This window comes from Heliangelus exortis, chromosome 4 (genome assembly GCF_036169615.1).
Source record: "Heliangelus exortis chromosome 4, bHelExo1.hap1, whole genome shotgun sequence".
NCBI classification, from domain to species: Eukaryota; Metazoa; Chordata; class Aves; order Apodiformes; family Trochilidae; genus Heliangelus; species Heliangelus exortis.
The window spans coordinates 42,626,679-42,644,856 of record NC_092425.1 but is presented as its reverse complement, the minus strand read 5'-3'; the positions used below and the strand labels follow the sequence as shown (position 1 = coordinate 42,644,856).

The following is an 18,178-nucleotide window of genomic DNA, read 5'->3' as shown; positions in this document are numbered from 1 at the left end:
GTTGTATGGCAGAAGGAGGAATTTAAAAAGTAAGAGTTCCTGGAGGAAGATGTAAATACACAATATCTTTGGGATTTCAGAAGGACATTGCTTTAATTTACAGAGTGGGCCCTGACACCTGATCCTACCAGGTTATTTATGTAACAGCAAGTTACATAAAATACAGCAGATGCACCTGCAAGTAACAGGAAAAAGATTCTTAAATTCTTACAGGTGTAATTTTGCATAATCTTGACCTCAGCAGTGTCAGGCTGCTGATGAGCTGGCAGGGGGGTGCTGGGTTCTCAGCAGTATTTAAATGCAATCAGATGGGTTTGTTTCAAGGTGTAGAAACACAGCTGGAGTGTAAAAAATACTTGGTATAATGAATAGGAAACAATTGTGCTCTCATCGGCTCAGAAGCTGCCCAGCTCTGCAGAGCAGATAATTGAAATTGTGGGGGCTTTTTTTGGGCTTTAAACAAGAAAGGAAATTAGGTTTGAAGAAGTCTAATTCTATTTCATCTGTTTACAAACATTCAAGCATCCTGTTTGCCAGCAACATAAAGCCAGTATGTCTACTTGAACACTTTTTTGGTTTTCCTAACTGCAAGGATCCATAACTTTCTGCTTTTAGTTTGATGACTTGCTAAAAATGCAAACACAGAGTGGGAAATGGCATGTCTTACAAATGAGATGATGGGACCTGTGTTGAGCTGCTTTGGTGTAAGAAATGAAATTTGATAGAAAGGTGGGGTGACAGGGTTGTTAGTAATTAACTAAAACCATCCTAACAATGCTGGCAACATTAAAATGTAGGGCTGGTTGGTTTTGGAGGGTTTGGGTGTTTGGTGAGATCTTGTCTGGTTTTTGAAAAAGGAAGATCTCTTTTAATTGTTTGAATTTCTTACTGATCACCCTGGTTCAGATTTCATCTGGTTTGGGTGTCCCCTTTAAGGACTGAGAAATAAAACAGCTTTCTTGTTTTCTCAAGCCCAGTCAGTTTCATGACAGAATTGTTAACTAATTAAATAAGTTAAATACATTTTCCTTGCTGCTTCCATTCTTTTGTTTCTGCTGGACCCATCCCTCAGCTACAAGATTTTTCAGCCCGCCACAGGGAATGGGTGAAACCTTTAAGTGTTTCTTCAGAAGTTTGTATTTAGCAAGAGGCAACTTGAAAGCATGGAAGAGCTGACTCTTAAGAGAAGAGAGGCCAACATTTTGCATTCCTTGTTTATAATCCTCTTCAGTAATCCTAATCCATTGCAGCTCTGTAGCCTTTCTTAAGCATCACATGAGAGAGGATTCTTAAGGCTGCTCAGAACCCACTGTGCAGTAAGTAAATCAAAGGGTTTGTTGCAGGGCAGCACACAGGTTCTACACTGCAGGTTCTGAAAGACATGGCCCTTCCTGCTGCAGGCCCAGTTATTTACATGCTGAGGAGGAGTTTCTGAATTTGTACTAGCAAATCCTTTCAGAAACTATTGATTGCTTTGGGTACTGAATAGAAAAAAAAAAACAAAAACCAAACTAAAAAGTGGAGAGCTTTGATTGTGTTTATCCTAATAAATCCAAAAGTTAGAAATCTGTGGCAAGGTAAGTTGCATTTTTCTTTTTATTTCTCTGTAATAATGTTTTGTGTTTAGGAGTAGTTACTTGGCACCTGGAGTTTGAGGTGAAGTATCCTTTTTATCTGCCAAACCCTATAAAAATGCAGCTGGGAGCTTTCTCTGTGAAATTCTCCAGGCTGGCACTGCAGTCACTGTGCAGGTGCAGAGCTCAGTGCACGTGTGAAACAGAAGCAGCTTCACCCTCCTGTTTCCAGGGATGAGATCTGGGGAGTGCCAAGTCCAGATGGGACACGTGTAGGTTTTTACTCTAGGAGGGCAAACTAGTCCAGTGACATCCTGGCTGTCCTCAAAGTGAGAGATATCAGAATTTGACTGATCTTAAAATATATCTTAAGATATCCTAAAATAGGATCCATTTGCTCTGTCCAGGGCTTTCTGCAGCAGTGATGTTACAGGAGTCTGGCTGTTCTGTCCTTTTATCCTGGCCAAGATCTAAACAACTGTTGGTGTAATGTGCTCCCACACTTGAGCAGATCCCCCAGGTGAAGGAAAGCTGTGTTTAACAAAGCTGATTATTTTCTTGTCGTAGCTCAATATTATTTTAGATTTATCTCACCTCTAGCTGTGTACTGCAAATAATTTTAAATTCCATTTGTGTGTTCATCAGCCATAATGAGAGTTATCCCCCCCCAGAAGGCTGTATGTGTGAATATTTGCCTGCATGCACTGATTGTTAATGAATTAACAATGATTTTTCATTGGAAAACATTTTTTTTTCCTTTCCAGTGCATTACTGCATGTAGTATTTTAGCACCTTCACCCAGGTGCTTCAGCTGTGCATGAGGAAGGGGGGGAGGTAGCACAAGGATTTATGGATGGAGTCAGCTCTCAAAGCTTCATCAGAGTTATTTTATTATAACTTCTGAAATGAAGGCTCAGGTCAAAGCCTGCCACCTTGCTAAAAGATAGAACCCTGAAATTAGGCACATGAAGTACTGTGAGAGCACATGAATGCCTGATTTATACATCTGTAAAATTACAGTACCTAGATCTGCAATCTCTGCTATTCTTATGCAATAAGAAAGGTGCTGAAATGATTCCTATTTGTGTAGCTAACTTGAAATCTGAAACAGTGAGACAGAAACTCTTCTTGTGCAGAAGACAACGAAGTAGCTGGAAAAACCTGGAAGTGGAGGATGTACTTGGGCCCAAGACAGGTCACCTGCTCATTGAGTTTAAGTGTTAATATATTTAATTATAGATTCTCAGCACTGTGGGACGTTGCAGCTGTTTTGCTTCTGACCAAATGGTCTTTCCTGCACCTCTTTTGTGGTTGTGGTGATACGGGGCCACTCTGCAGTGTTTTAGGAGCACTGGCTGGAGAACATGGGATCTGGGAGTTCTGTAAATGCCAACTACAGGGACTCCCTGCAGAAGTCTGAAAATGGTGAGTGATTCTTTGAAAAATAATCTTTCCCTGTCTGCTCCTGCACATGCCACAGTGGATCTGTGTCTTTTCAGAGATACCTGGCTTTCTGGAGGTTGGGGTTAAGTATCCCAGATGTCAGACAGAAGACCAACAGGCTTGAGAAAATGACAGCTGTTTAGACCAGGACTAGATGAAAATCCACCCAAAACCTGACCAGAAATGAAGCAGCAAAAAGCACTTCTGTTGGATGGATGAATAAGTTGCTAGCTAATGTGTTGAGTGCTGACAGTGAGAGATGGTAACACCCTGCTGCTCCTGGTGGACTCTGTTTTTACAGACCATGCCAGTAGTGCAGGACTGATAAAACAGAAGCATTAGCAAAGCCAAATTAAGTCTGGTTCTTAGAAAAGCTGCAAAGTAAAAAGTGTGCTTTTCTCCCAGTTGCTTCAGTGTAATGTTCCTCATCTCTGTTAACAGTCTAGACCTTTTTATGGCTCTTATAGCTGTAATGATTTATATTTATGAAATCTTCTATACATGATAGTATCAGTTCTCTGGCTGTGTGTGCTCAGGTCTGCTATGGAACAAAGGGAGTTTCTGAGTCAGACTTCACACACGAGGAAGTGGGAAAAATACACAGATTCCTTTGTTGCCCCAATCATTCTGTCATCAGCACTGGCAGAAGAGTGCTATGGTGCAATCTGTTTGCCAGAGCTTTGAAAACCAAAATACTGATTGCATTTAGAAACTAGAAGAGCAGGGATACCATTGTGACTCAGTCTTTGGTTTGTAATTTGTTTGTGGAACTCAGGCTTTTTGTTTGTAATTTTACTTTGTTGCTAAGCTCCACCTTTTTAAGAAATCAGATTTGTCTGTTGCTGTAGCACCAGAGAACCACTGACTTTCCCAAAAAGCTGCAGTGCTATTTTATGATAACAAAGTGTAACATAAAACTAATTACTTATTTGAACCTGCATTAGATCTGATACCTCACCAACAGCTTCCCATGACAGTAAAACCTCTCTGAATTTCTTGCCTCTGGTTCTCAAAACCCTTCAGATTTGCTGATCTGGAGATGTGGAGCTGCTTAGGATTTTCCACCCAAGTATAATGTGCCAGGCTCTGCTCTAATGTCCTGTTCCCCCTGTACAAGCCCCAGGGGCTGTTCCTTAGGGAAAGCACAGCCAGAAGAGCTCTCTTAAACCACCTCTGCACCTGAGTGAAGAAGGGGATGGGGAAGGGGAAGTGAAGAAAGTGCAGAGTCCCTTCTGTAAGCTGGTTTGTGAGCTGTACTGCTAGCACCAACAAGCAGGTTTTAGTTTGAGAGCTGCCCCTTTGGCATTCCTCAGAAGCTTATACAAGGATGTCTGGTTTGGTTTACTGCTTGGATCCTCATAAAATGTGGGTAAATCTCTTTCTCTTCCCTTTTTTATTATTTTTTTTCCTAAACTAGTAGAAACACTGCCAGAAGAAGGTCATCCAGGTAAGCTGGTTAATTAGAATCCCTGGCTTGCAGAGTCAGACTCTGTATAAGAATCATAAAACCCCCATGCCTTGCCCATTTGAAGCTTAAAATGCTGTGGGTGGTGGTATATATGCTCACCAGGTGCTTGGTAACAAGTCTTGTGTATATTCTTAATTTTTCAAACAATTTAGTTTTCATTGGTATCTGTGGAGTCGTAACTGTGTATTTCTGCTTGGGATTGAGATGAAATCCATCTCACTCCTGCTGCAGTGATTGAGCATTTAGCCCCTGTATTCATTTATTTTACAGAGTAATTGTGACTGGGGTTCTGGTTACCTGCCAGGCAAATCACTGTGCAGGGAGAAGGCAGCTACTGGGGGTCTGTTGTAAAAGAGCCTTGAAGAGCACCTCGGGAGCACCAAACTGCAGAAAAAAGTCAACCTTTTTTTGGCTTCCCATAGCCCAGCTGATCAGGAAGCATTTTCTCAGCAATGCATAAGGTTCAGGCAAAGAATAGAGAAGTTATTCCTGAACTAAAGCTAGCCAAGTCTTACCTTTTTGCCCATGACTTCCCTGTGACTCAGCTCCCCAGCTGCACAACAGCAACAGCTCTTCCCTTTTTGTGCTCTGCAGCTCCTGGTGCTGTAACAATAACATAATTTGGAAGGATTATTATTCTAAATACCTAAACCATCAGGATAGCTTCTTTAGGTAAAGGTCAATGTTTCTTGCTGCAGTACATGGAAGTGGTTTATGTTACATAATTAATGCAAAATCACATCACTGAATTAGTGTGTCAAGAGAGGTTGTCTCAAGAGAGGTTTTCCTCCCTTGTCTCAAGAGAGGTTTTCTTCTGTTTACTAAAGCTTTTCCACCCCATGTTCCCCACTGCTCTGCTTTGGTGTACAGGGCAGTGCTCTTACACAAACCAGATGCCAAGGGAACACAAGCTTCTGCAGCAGGGCTAACTCTTAACTTTGTCATCTCCATTTGATTTTGGGCCAGGCTGTAGATAGAGCAGTCATCCCTTCCTCAGCTAAAGATGCCACAGAGAAGCATTGTTAGAAAATGTTTTAAGCATAGGACTCTAGGGTAGGGCTCCAGAAATGAACAAGAAGGGGGACAGAACATAAGCAAAAGAGAGATGCCAAGTAACAGAGCAAAGAGCTTTAAAGTCACCAGGTGGTCAAAAAGCAAGGTGAAGGCCAGCTAAGGATGGAAGTTTCTAGAGGTACATAAAGCTCTGTGGCAGAACTTGACAAAGGAAATGGGAAACTTTAAATAAACACACACCCCATCTGAAATAATCTTTTTGTGAAAAACACAGAAATTGGGGAAATGCAGAGGAATGGTTATGTTTTAAAGATCAGGGCAAACAGCCATTATGTGGAGGGAACAGCCTGGTGCCAGTGCTGGCTGGGGACTGAACCACAACCAGGCACCTGGAAATTCTTGGCATTTTATTCCTTCTATGTCATTAAGTGGCTAAGGATCTATTTCCCTCTTTTTCCTGTGGATGTTTGTTTTGCCCTCATTTATTCCAAGGTAATGGTATGGTAACATTTCTGCTAGAATAGATCCCTTCTTAAGTCTGTCAGAACTGCAGAAGCTGAGGTATTTATTTGAATTAAAGGAAGGTAGACAAACCCCATATTTTTAAGATTCTGGAAAAGGGACTCAGTGTCTTTGTTTTCCCCCAATTCTTTGTGTGGCCTCAGTTGAACCTCTGGTTTCCTGAAGCCCCAGTATATGAAGACTGTAAGCCAGGCATGAAAATGCTCGAGAAAGAGAGAAAAGTATGAAACTGTTAATATGTAAGAATGGGACTGGACCTCTAGGCCCTGATGAGCTGTTGTTAAAGCTGAGGAGGAGCTGAGGAGCCAGCAGAGATGGTTAGAACTGCTTCAGAGCTCTCTGGGCAGGCAGGGTCAGATGAAGCTCTTGGTAAAAAGAAGTGGGTGTGTTGTTACCCTTACAAGTCAGGGGCCAGAACACCTCTCCTGGAAACTTGCTCCTGAAAAAAGAAAGGCCCCTTTTAAATTTTCAGGTAAAGGAGGGGTAGCAGGGTACCTCAGCTGCATCTCAGCAGGCTGGCTCTGCCTTTGTCCCCCAGCTTTCAAGGCAGCTGTGTTGATCCAGTGCTGGTACCGCCGCTACGTGGCTCGGCTGGAAATGCGCCGGCGCTGCACCTGGAGGATCTTCCAGTCCATTGAGTATGCCTGTGAGCAGGACCAGATCAAGGTAAGGTCCCAGGGAAAAGAGCATGCAGGAAAATATTTAGGAGAGTGGTTTCTGTGCCACAGACTGACTGTTTTGTCTGGCTACTGGCTGGCAACCCTACAAGTGCTTCAGCGGGCTGAGGAGCGGCTGTCCTGCCCCTTTTTAATTTCCTGCCTGCTCATGTCTCAAAACCCCTAAATACTGAGTCTTGAAAGAAAGCCAGAAAGGGCATTTGACATTGGTTTTCCCTGCTCTGAGCACAACAGGCAAGCCTAACTGGTTTGTTATCCTTAACTTGGATTAATATCCTTTTTATGGTTGCCTTGCTGCCAGGCAGGGAGAGGAAAGGCTTATAGGTGGGCTTCTGCCTGCACGGCTGAAGGGAAAGCCATAGGATACTCAACATGAGGAGTGGTATAGTCTGATCTGCTGTACATACCAGCTAACGAGGAGAAGGGCACAGGTGCTTCTAGAAAGAAGATGATGTTAAGTTGCCACTCTGCAGAACTTCCTTTAAGGATGAATGACAATTTGCTCTTCTTGCAGCTCCACAACTTCTTCAGTTACCTCATGGACCACTTCACGCCGAGCAGCAATAAAGAGAGTAAGTTCCTGTGTGCTGTTTGTAGCTGTGGCACCAGCAGCTCAGGAGGCTGCACCCTGTACTGATCCACTGCCCCTCAGGATGGCTAAGGGGGGACAAGAAAATCTGAAGAGTGATGGCATCAGGAATATGGACAGGAAGTCTGGAAGTTGACAGAGCTGTGTGAGGGATGTGGGGCCATTCTTGCTCCTCAGGAGCTGGAAGAGGGAACAGAAGCTTGGTATGTTTTCTAGGAGCAGCATTAGAAATCTGTTTTCAGTGAGCCCAGACTTTGCAGAGTACATTTCTGAGGTGGGAGAATTCTTCTTAGGGAACTGTGCTCTAGGATACCTACTTTGTATTTAGTCTCTCACTTAGAATGGGGAAGGGCTGTGGGAACCATTACAGCATCTTCCTGAGTCTGCAGAGAGCTTTGTGTGTTACTCCTTAGTGCTTCACTCTTGCAGTCTGATTGTAGTAAGTAAAAATCAACTGTTTGCTTTGCTGAGCAGAACCTGCTCAAGTCCTCACTCCTTCCTTTCACATTGCCACCCTTTTCCTCATGACCACCCTGCACTTTTTACAGCAAAGCTCTGTTGATTTGTTTTATTGTACAATTTGCTTTTGATGCCATTGAGGATAAGTTTTCAATTTTCTTGTCTCCTTCTCTTTTTTTTTAAAAAACAAAACAAACCAAAACAAACTGACCAATCTACCATCCAGGGGATTTTATCAGTCGAATGTTTGTAACTGGGGAAAGCTTCAAAGAGGCAGAGCTGGAAAAATACTGTGACTATGAATCCATCAAGGTGCCAGACTCCTACACTGGACCCCATCTCTCTTTCCCACTCCTTCCCGACCATGCGACTGCCTTGCTGGAAGCTTTCAAACAGAAAAAAGTAAGGATCCAAAACTAACCATGCTTCTCCCTTCTCCATGCAAGGGTGTAGGACAGATAACTAGGTTTTATTCTTCCTGGCAAGATAAGCTGATTGGAGTAGAATGAGCTGGCAGGCTGTTAAGCAAAGGGGGATGGAAATGATACAGTATCTCCCCCCACCATAGGAATGTTTATCATTTTTGAAAATGCAGTTCTGACAAAACAGAAGACTTTTTGGAGGTGTGCTCCAATATTAACTTGAATTTAATTTTAAAATTAAAAAAAAGCCCCCACACCAAAACGGTCCATGTTAAAACACTGTCATATTTTATGTTGCAATCCCTCAATTTGTAAAAAAGCATCAGACGGCCCAGATGAAAACAGCTGATTAAAAGTAAGTTTTGTGCCATGCAACTCTGACTGGTATTTAAAATGTGACCAGCAAGGATTTTGGTGAGGCCCGTTGCCTATTCAGCAGCACAACAATATCAGTCCTCCTACAATTGCAGTGTTCTGCTGCCATCTCTCAGGCGAGGCCTGAACTGCAAAATAGGCTGAAACATCCCTTCCCCAAACAAAACGACTGCTGAAACAAAGGTCTCTAAGTGTCCTGAGTAATGCTAAGCACTGACACCCTGCTTTTGACCAAACATATTTCTGCAGCATAGACACAGCTCAGGGCCTGGCTTAATGTGCAGCAGGCTAAGAAGGATGTAGAGGAGCAGCTTCTTACCTGTGACACTGAGCTAGAATTTGTGCTGCTCTCTAGTGAGAGTTTCTGCCATCCAGGCTGTGGTGGTGGCTCCTTAGGGCCTGTGCAGAGCTGAGGTGCTGCTCAGAGGTCACTGATTTCCTGCTTTTAATCCCTTCACTTTCTCCTAGTAGCAGCTCCACGCTCGCTATGTCTTAAACCTCCTGAATGAGACCAGGAAGCACCTCAAGCAGTTGCCAAACATCACTCATGTCTCCACCTGCTATAGTGAGGAGATCACCGTGTGTGGTAGGTCCTGGTGGGGAGGGGAAAGGGGTGGGAAAGGTATAAATGCTCTTCCCCTCTGCTGAGTCAGGAATGCAAACACAGTCCAAAAGCAAAACACCAAGATTTTAAGGAATTTTTCAACTGGAATCTAATTTGTCTTGGTTCTGTCACCCCAAACTTAAATAGTCCTTTTGCTAGAGCACGGAAACTGCATCCAGGTGTGGAATAGCCTCAAAACTCAGTCATTTTTTGTCCTGTTCTGTGATCTGGGATTATTTAAACAACCAAATGCTGGAGCTGTTTTGGCTGGGTCTTCGTTAACAGCAGCATATGCATTCAGACACACAATACTGACATGTATTATTTTCCTACTCTAGGATTAATGTTCTTAGCACAGATGTCAGCAATGCAGCCAGCTTCTGGAAAACAAACCTCTCTCTCCAGTATCAGGTTAAATGAGACTTTAGATTGACTTTTATTTTTTATGAAAAGCTTTCTCCCATGTAGTGATCAAAGCGAAACAGTTCCTGTGCCATGCTGTGTCACTGTAAGATTCTGAAATCAGTCTTCAGAAGCTGGTGTAGGTTTTCTGCTGTCCTCAGGCTTCAGCTCAAGCCTTTACATCATGTCCTTTTCTTTTGGGCACAGTGAAACCTCTATCTTGAACTTCCCAAAATGTGTCAGTGGTCATTAATTTATAGAAGGGATACTTCATAGGAAGCTGTTTATTGGTGTTTTTTAAAGTGAAACATCCTGTGACTTGTCTTTTTGTGCCTGTCAGGGGACTTGCACGGCCAGCTGGATGACTTGTTCCTCATATTTTATAAGGTAGGCACTGTGTTTGGAGAGGAGGCTGGGCAGGCATTGTGAGAGGTACAGTGTGGCTCCTGCTGAGAAATGTTTGTAAAACTGAGCCCTTCACATGTGACCTTCCACATCAGCTGCTTTGAAAGGATTCACAAAGCAGCAGCTCCTTTCCCTGCTGACTTTGGAACACACAGAGATTTGGGAAGTGCCAGTGGACACTTCCTCTAAGTGCTGATACCAGTGGCAACCCTTCCTGACTGCCAGCTTTCACTTTTCAGTCAGTTTGCCACTGGGAGCCTACATGATAAAGATATGTCAGGATCTATTGCATGAGATGGCATGGGATAGGAGAGAGAATCACAGAATGTGTAGGTTGGAAGAGACCTCCAAGATCATCCAGTCCAACCTTTGAGTAACACCACAGTCAACTACTGAACCAAATGACTGTGCAGCTGGTGGGGGGGAGGTACAGGTAGCTCATGGGGAGGCCTCTCTTGTGACATCCACTTCTTCCTTGCTTTTACAGAATGGCCTTCCCTCCCCTTCCAAGTCTTACGTGTTCAACGGGGACTTTGTAGACAGAGGCAAACAGTCCCTGGAGATCCTCCTCATCCTTTTTGCCTTCCTCTTGATCTACCCAAAGGAGGTTCACCTCAACCGTGGGAACCACGAGGACCACATGGTCAACTTACGGTAGGGTTCTGTATGGGGCTGATGGCTGTGGCAGAGGTGTTGCTGCACACCCCCACTCAATCCTTCCTCCTCTTCCTTTAGCTATGGTTTCACCAAGGAAGTAATGCAGAAATACAAGGTAAGCATCTGTTTCTGTCTCCTTTACCACAGGAGACACGGACTTGGAAGGCCTGGTGCTTCATCTTTTCCTTTCTGGCTGCCCCCCTAGGTGCACGGGAAGAAAATCTTGAAGATGATTCATAATGTCTTCTGCTGGCTGCCTCTTGCCACCCTGATTGATCAGAAAGTCCTCATTATACATGGGGGCATCTCTGACACCACTGACCTGGACATGCTTGAGAAAATTAAAAGGAACAAAGTAAGTTTTATTTCCTAGACACTGTGAGACAGCAGTGCTGCTGATCCGTGGTGAGGAGCTTATTTCCATGCACCAACTTGCCTGTTGATGAGACAAATCTGAAGGATGGTCTTAGAAAAAGTGTGCTTTGGTACAGTGGATGGCCTGGAGTGCATCACTTTGGTTTAACAGTGTGTCTGCCAGCAGGAGGTGTGAAGGGAAGAAGCATTGTTGGCTTCTGGAAGATGTCAGGATTGTAGTGAGGGAAGTGGTGGGTAATGGCACAGGTAAGCAGATGGGCTGGTGCTGACTATAAAACCCCAGTGATAATGAGACTTTGTCCCAGTTTCTTAGCCTGTATTTCCCCCTAGCAGGGGGAATACCTAGCAGGTATTTCCAGCAGGGTTTTGGTATCTATTCCTAGTTGAGAAATCCTACTCCAAACTTAATGGTGAGCATTGTAATAAATCCTTCCCTCATTCTGCTGCCTATTTCCCATTGCAGATTAAATCTATGCACTCTTCTGTGAAGTGTCTGAGCAGCATAAACTCAATGTAGAAGAGACAAATCTGTAGTCAGGATGGATGTGGTCCCCCAGCTGTTCACCAAGAATGGCACATCTGTGAGGATGGCTCTAATAATCTTCCACAATTAATTTGGTTTGATGGCAGCAAGGGGGAATTGAGGTTTGGAGGTATAGGTCACTACACAGTCTGCCAGGGGAAGATGGCAGAGCTGGAGGTGTGGGTTTCCCAGGAGTGTGACCATGCCTCTTTCCTCTCTGACCTCGTCCAGTTTATGTCCGTATTAAGAGGAAAGGAAAGGAAGGAATCGAGTGGGAATGTTGAAGTACAGGAAATAATTGAGAAGAGCAAAGCAGAGGCTGATCCAGCAGCAGCAAACAAGGCAGAGCCCAGCCTCCCTCTGCAGCCCCAGCCAGCTGAGGCTCCCAGCATGGCCAAGAAGCTGGAGTTGCCCAGGTGGGTCCGTCAGACGGTGCAGGAGCAGATGGAACGGTGCCGGCGGGCGCTGGACGTCAGTGAGTCCGAGGAGGATGAGCCCACCTGTGCCAGCATGGTGTCCCTGGCAGATGGGCACAGGCCACGTTGGACTCACCAGGAGGAGGGCAAGCAGGTGAGCAGCCTGAGCAGAGCCCTGAGCTGGGTGGGCTGTGGGTGTCTGCTGCAAGCTTGTTCTCTGTTATGAGGAATCTCAGTACAAAACACGTGGGGCAGTGCAGACCCCTCTGGCCTCACTTCATGTTCAGTACCACAGCACTGCACACCTGATCAGCAGCAACTTAGATATTGAGGTCAGGGTTAAAGACATTAAACTTTAATCCAAATAGTGGTTACTGAGTCAGCTTACATTAGTGGAGGCTGGAGAATGTCCTGGCTAGAGAGCAAAGGAGTTTAATTCTAAGCCTGCTCATGGCCCTGGGGTCTGCTGGGTGTTCTTGCCCTGGGACCTGTGTTTTGGGGCAGGGGAGGACAGGCAATGCTCTTTGAAAACTTAAGAGGCACCAAAGGGAAAGCTTTTATCAGGCCTGATTCATGGACACCTCTCTTCCCCCAAGCAATCTGTGTGTGCCTGTAGCTCCAGGCCAATCATATTGTCACTTCTGTGACAGACCAGGCCTGTGACAGTATGGTGGAACAGTACGGTGGTTCAGCTGGGATGCAGGAATCATCTCAGTTGTCCTGCAGCAGTCTAGGGAGGGATTCAGAGACTGAGCTGTCTTTGCTTAGGAAACTTAAACGGGTGATCTCTGGCAGGTACCCTTCATTCAGTGAACTTTCCCAATCCTTTCAGATTTTAGACATTCTCTGGAGTGACCCCATGCCTCAGGAGGGCTGCAGAGTAAATACTGTGCGAGGTGGTGGCTGCTACTTTGGGCCTGATGTGACAGGGAAGATCCTTGAGAAGTACAACCTGCAGTTCCTCATCCGCTCCCACGAGTGCAAGCAAGAGGGCTACGAGTTCTGTCACAACAGGAAGGTTGGTGAGAGGGACAGGTGGGGTTTTTTTGGTGAAGGATATTTAGAGCTTCTGTGGTGGTTTGTCTCAGAACGAGGCTTTGTTAGGTACTTACAGCCTTATTGGGAGCTGCTGAGGTGTGTTTCCAGCTGAGGTTTTAGGTCTTCAGTCTGGAGCCACCTACTCCACTGGGTGCATCTGTTGTGCAGGCAAAGCACCTTCTTGTGTGTGGTAGCTGAGAAAAGGTCTGAACCAATTGGTGCCATTGTCCCTGCTTGATGCAGCTGTTTCTGAAGATGATGTACAAAAGGGTGTTACTAAGCTGCTGCAGCAAAGTTCTGCTCTCAGAAGATTCAGGGTCACTTCAGTGACTGCAACAGGGCAACTTTCGACTGCTCCCTGCGGTGGAGAGTGGAAGTTTTTTGGGAGAGCTGAGTGAAATTGTAGAAGCCCAGTGTGTGGCCAGATTCATGTGAGACCAGTGCTGTCCTCAAGGAACTTGTAAGGCTTCCAGGACAGCTGCCACTTTGCTCTGCCTTTCCCATCTAAAACATGTTGCTTTCACAGCCTGGTGACTCCAGATGGGATCAGCTGTGGTGGTTTTGCTGATACAAGGATCTGAACTGATCTGAAACCTCTCTCTTTTGGGCTTAGGTGCTGACCATATTTTCAGCCTCCAACTACTATGAGATTGGCAGCAACAGGGGAGCCTACGTGAAGCTGGGACCAGACCTTGTCCCCCATTTTGTTCAGTACCAAGCAAACAAGACAGCCCACACCCTCACTATGACCCAAAGGCAAGGCTTTCAGTTGCTCAGTGTTCACCAAGTCAGAATTCCAAAAGGGAAAACTTTGGGAGCTTTAAGAAAATTTTATTTGGGAGCTGAGCTTTCACAGCTTGATTTACTAAATAACAAAGCTGAAGGAGGATTCAAACTTTGTGCAGAAATAGGTGAGGGAGGTTTAAGGGTTGAGGATAGAAGTCAGAAGGAGACTTTTTTTTTCTTTTTACAGCCTGTTTTTCCAGGTTTTCTTTTCAATGTCCAGTTTTAACTTTTCACCCTCACTAAGGTTCCCTTCTTTACTGCTTCACAAATCGATGCAGGGATTCACTGCATCAGCTGTGGGGAACTGGGCTCCAGACAATGCTCCTTTTTCAGGAATAGTCAGCCAGTCAGCTGCACGGAGTTGTGCAGGGATATGGGCACACCATGGACAGGCCAGAGTCCTGGCAAGGTGCAGCTTCCCCTGTGCTTCATGGCAAGTCCCTCATGTGCTTCTCCCTGTTCTGCCTCTTCCAGAATCAGCAGAGTGGAGGAGTCAGCCTTCCGAGCCTTGAGGGAAAAGCTCTTTGCTCACACGTCAGCCCTCATCAGCACCTTCAAGGCCTATGATAAGGACAACACAGGTACCTCTGGGCTGGGGGGACAGGGCTAATGCCTTCCTAGGACAGGGCTGGTGTGGCTAGGACAAGGTTGGTGTGGCTAGGACAAGGTTGGTGTGGCTAGGACAAGGTTGGTGTGGCTAGGACAAGCGTGTGGCTGGCTGGGGGAGTCCTCACTGATAGCTGTCAGTGACTGTCAGTCGGGGGGACTGTGTCAGACCTTGCCAGGGTGTTGGTCCCATGTGCTGGTTTTCAGTGTGTTGGGAACCTGTTAATGGCTCAGGGTGGTGTTACACTGAGAGGGTGTTGGAGAAGCAAGAGGTGATTAGCCTGGTGTGCAGCAACTTAGGTTGGGTACGAGGAGAAGCCTTTGGAACAGGAGTATTGCTGAAGCATTGGGAAAGATGCCCTGGAACGTGTCTGCCATGTGGGTAGGGCTGGGTGGTCTGCAGAGCCCCTTCATCCCTGGAGTCCTGGGAGAGATTTTAATCTCTGGGAAGAGGAAAGGGAGGGATGTACTCCATGGGAGCTGACTCTGCTCCTCTGTAAGGAGCTGTAAGTTCATCACACTCTGCTCTGCTCATGCAGCAATCCAGACATGTTGTTGAGATCTCTTTGTGGGCTGAGAGAGAGAAGGGACACAGTGGTTGGCAGAACTGCTTTCTTGTAGGTGGAACTGTTTTCTTGCTTTCTTCCCTGGCAGCAAAATTGTACATGAAAGTCCAGTTCCACTGTTACAGCAGCTGCTGAACTAGGGGCTTTTCCATGTTCCTGGGTGACTGAGGAGTGCAGTTGTGTAGGCTGTGATCTGCGGGGTGGGCCTGGCTGTAGGCCACACATTTATAATGAAATACCCCAAGCTGAGTGGCTTCCTGTTGTTCAGATGGTTCATGACCCTGATTTCTTGCGATGATCAAAAGCTTGCTGAGGCTGGGGGAAGCAGGAAGTGCACTTGTGCCTGCAGTGGCTGATGTCCATACAGCCACACAGGGTCTTTTCTTGTGCCAAAGTGCTCAAGTATGCCATGGAGAAACAAGGTTGTAGCTGTCAGCAGCACAGCAGACTGGAGATGTGTGCTGCTCCCAGCTTTTTACTTTGCCTTCGTGTGCTTTCAGCTGCCCATCTGGCAGAGGTCTCCAGGGCTCTCCTTTTTCCCTCCCACAGGAAGGATCACACTGAGCAACTGGGCAATGGCAGTGGAGTCAGTCCTGCACCTGGGGCTGCCCTGGAGGATGCTGAGGCCGCAGCTGGTGCGCAGCACAGAGGATGGGATGCTGGAGTACAAGTCCTGGCTCGAGGACTTGGCCATGGAGCAGAGGAGCCAAGAGGTGAGGATTCACCCCCTCCCATCAAAGCATGATCTAGAGAAGCTCATAGGATCTCCCAGCACATGGAACTAAGTATGGTTTGAAAGGAGAGTGGGTGGTTCTGGTTCCTGCATAACCCCAAATCACACTGAAGTCGATGGAAAAGCTTGCAGGAATTCAAGCAGTCCAGAGGTGTTCAGTCCATTGTGTAGACACCTGATGCACCTCCCATCAAAACCCAGAGGTGGTTTCAAATGCAGGCTTTTATATAGAGCTTAATTCCAGTCTCAGCTGACCTTTCGTCATTACACGCAGCAAGACCAATTCTGTGATGGTCCAAAAACACAGCTGGAGTCACTGCCTTCTCTGGTACCCCAGGAAAGCTCCATCTGGCAGTGCCAGGCTGCTGCTGTGCTGTAATCAGAGCTGCAGAAGGCCAAGCATCACCAACCTGTCTGACAAGCCACACACAGGGATGTGAAGTGCATTGCTGGCGAGCTCATGGCAGCAGTGAACATTTTTATTTAAGGGAAGGTCTGAAGTGACTGTTCAGAGAAAGCAGAGAGTTGTCAGAAGGGAAGAAGGAATCACAGAATCATCACGGTTGGAAAGGATCTTCAAAACCATGGAATCCAACTGTCAGTCCTACACCACCTCACTGTGACCATGTTGTCTTTCAGCACATCCAGTCGAGCTTGCTGGAAGTCATTTATCGAAACAGATCCAACCTGGAGACCATCTTCAGGATGATAGACAGAGATCATTCAGGTAAGCAGGTGTGTGCAGGGGGTCTTGGTCACTGCATTGTATTCCAGTCTACTTCTGGGCTCCCTCTACTATGGATGAATTTTGATATAATGGTTTAAGGCTTGGATTGTTCTCCTCCCTCTGTTGGGGCTATTGTCTCAAGAGCTTCATAGAATCATAGAATCCTAGGGGTTGGAAGGGACCTGGAAAGATCATCAAGTCCAACCCCCCCTGCCAGAGCAGGGCCCCCTAGAGTACATCGCCTAGGAACGTGTCCAGGTGGGTTTTGAATGTCTCCAGTGAAGGAGACTCCACAACCCCCCTGGGCAGCCTGTTCCAGGGCTCTGTCACCCTTACAGTAAAAAAATTTTTTCTGATATTCAACTTGAACCTCCTATGCTCCAATTTACACCCATTACCCCTTGTCCTATCACTGGTCACCACTGAGAAAAGCCTAACTCCATCTCCCTGACACTCACCCCTTACATATTTGAAAACATTGATGAGGTCACCTCTCAGTCTCTGAAATGTCAGTTCCACATCAGGATGCATTTTGATGGAGAGTGTGCAGTCCAGGCAGAGAATTAATGATGTGTTCCAGAGGGGTTCAGCAGAATAAAAATTGTGATGAAAGCAACTACAGTAATGCAGTGTACTCAGGATCTTGAATTACTTGTTTTCAGTTATTTACAGTCATCTTCACCAAACCACTTTGATGAAGTACAATAGTCTTTGCCTCGTTTTGTTCTCCCAGCTGTATGATGTCTCCTCTTTGCTTTAAGCTGTATTTTAGCCCATGTTCTGTGCACTAGAAAATTTAGCTGCAGCATGCAAAATGCAGATGATGAGTGACTTCTGTCCTTCCCTTCAGGTATACAGGCAGCAGGGCTGGGAGGAGGGATCAAACCTCAGCAGGGGTCCCTCCTGGCAGTCCGAGTGCCGTGGTGACCTCGCGCTGAGGCGGCTGCGCCTTCCTTCTCCACAGGTCTGATCTCGTTTGATGAATTCCACCAAACCTGGAAGCTGTTCAGCTCCCACATGAACAGTGACCTCAGGGAGGATGGCATCAATGACCTGGTTCGCAGCATTGATTTCAATAAGGATGGAAACATTGACTTCAACGAGTTCCTCGAGGCCTTCCGCCTCGTCAAGCAGTCACAGTAGTGGGAACAGGGGGAGGGCTGCCCTGCCACACAGGCTCCAGCATCCTCAGGATCTGTTTCCATTTTTCTACCTTTCAAATGTTATGAATGGAATTTTTTTTGCTTTGTTTTGGTGGCTAATGAACAAAATTATTCTGTCTGTACGGTGTTTGAGTTGTTTCTGCTGTACAGACTCCTATTGCAGAGACTGATGTATTTTTGTTTGTTATTTTCAGTGACTTCTGTAATGAGGAAAAAAAGGCAACGTGGGGAGGGAAACTGTCTCTCCAGTATCTGTAATCATGGGATGTTTGGGTTGGAAGGGACCTCTCCAGGTCACCCAGTCCAAGCCCTGCAGTATCAGGGACACCTCACCCAGATCAGGTTGCTCAGAGCCTCCTCAAGCCTCACCTTGAACATCTCCAGGGAAGAGGCCTCAACCCCCTCCCTGGGCACCCTGGGCCATGGTTCCACTGCCCTCATGGCACAGAACTTGTTCCTGACATCCAGTTCAATCCACTCTTCTCTAATTTAAAACCATTGCCCCTCATCCCATCACTCCAGGTCCCTCTCAGCCTTCCTGCAGCCCCTTCAGACACTGGAAGGTCCCTGTTAGGTGTCCCCAGAGCCTTCTCTTCTCCAGGCTGAACACCCCCAGCTCCCTCAGCCTGGCTCC

At 46.1% G+C, this 18,178-nt stretch overlaps 1 protein-coding gene across 1 annotated transcript; it reads left to right on the top strand.

The window, feature by feature from the left end:
• Positions 1–1,306: 1,306 nt before the first annotated feature.
• Positions 1,307–17,540, top strand: PPEF2 (protein phosphatase with EF-hand domain 2). Its single transcript, XM_071744147.1, has 17 exons — positions 1,307–1,577; positions 2,814–2,999; positions 6,560–6,687; positions 7,213–7,270; positions 7,973–8,148; positions 9,015–9,129; positions 9,890–9,936; positions 10,442–10,608; positions 10,690–10,726; positions 10,817–10,966; positions 11,741–12,079; positions 12,758–12,943; positions 13,577–13,719; positions 14,224–14,330; positions 15,471–15,634; positions 16,294–16,381; positions 17,346–17,540. Exons 2-17 carry the CDS (start codon positions 2,939–2,941, stop codon positions 17,522–17,524), a joined length of 2,145 nt encoding a protein of 714 aa, XP_071600248.1. The 5' UTR covers positions 1,307–1,577; positions 2,814–2,938; the 3' UTR covers positions 17,525–17,540.
• The last annotated feature ends 638 nt before the right edge of the window (positions 17,541–18,178 follow it).

What these genes read in the sequence shown, in the direction of transcription:
- PPEF2 (XM_071744147.1), top strand. Translation starts at nt 2,939, where the DNA reads ATGGGATCTGGGAGTTCTGTAAATGCCAACTACAGGGACTCCCTGCAG. An exon ending in AAGCTTTCAAACAGAAAAAA is followed by an intron (nt 8,149 to 9,014) that starts GTAAGGATCCAA and finishes TTCTCCTAGTAG; the next exon opens with CAGCTCCACGCTCGCTATGT. An exon ending in GATAGACAGAGATCATTCAG is followed by an intron (nt 16,382 to 17,345) that starts GTAAGCAGGTGT and finishes CCTTCTCCACAG; the next exon opens with GTCTGATCTCGTTTGATGAA.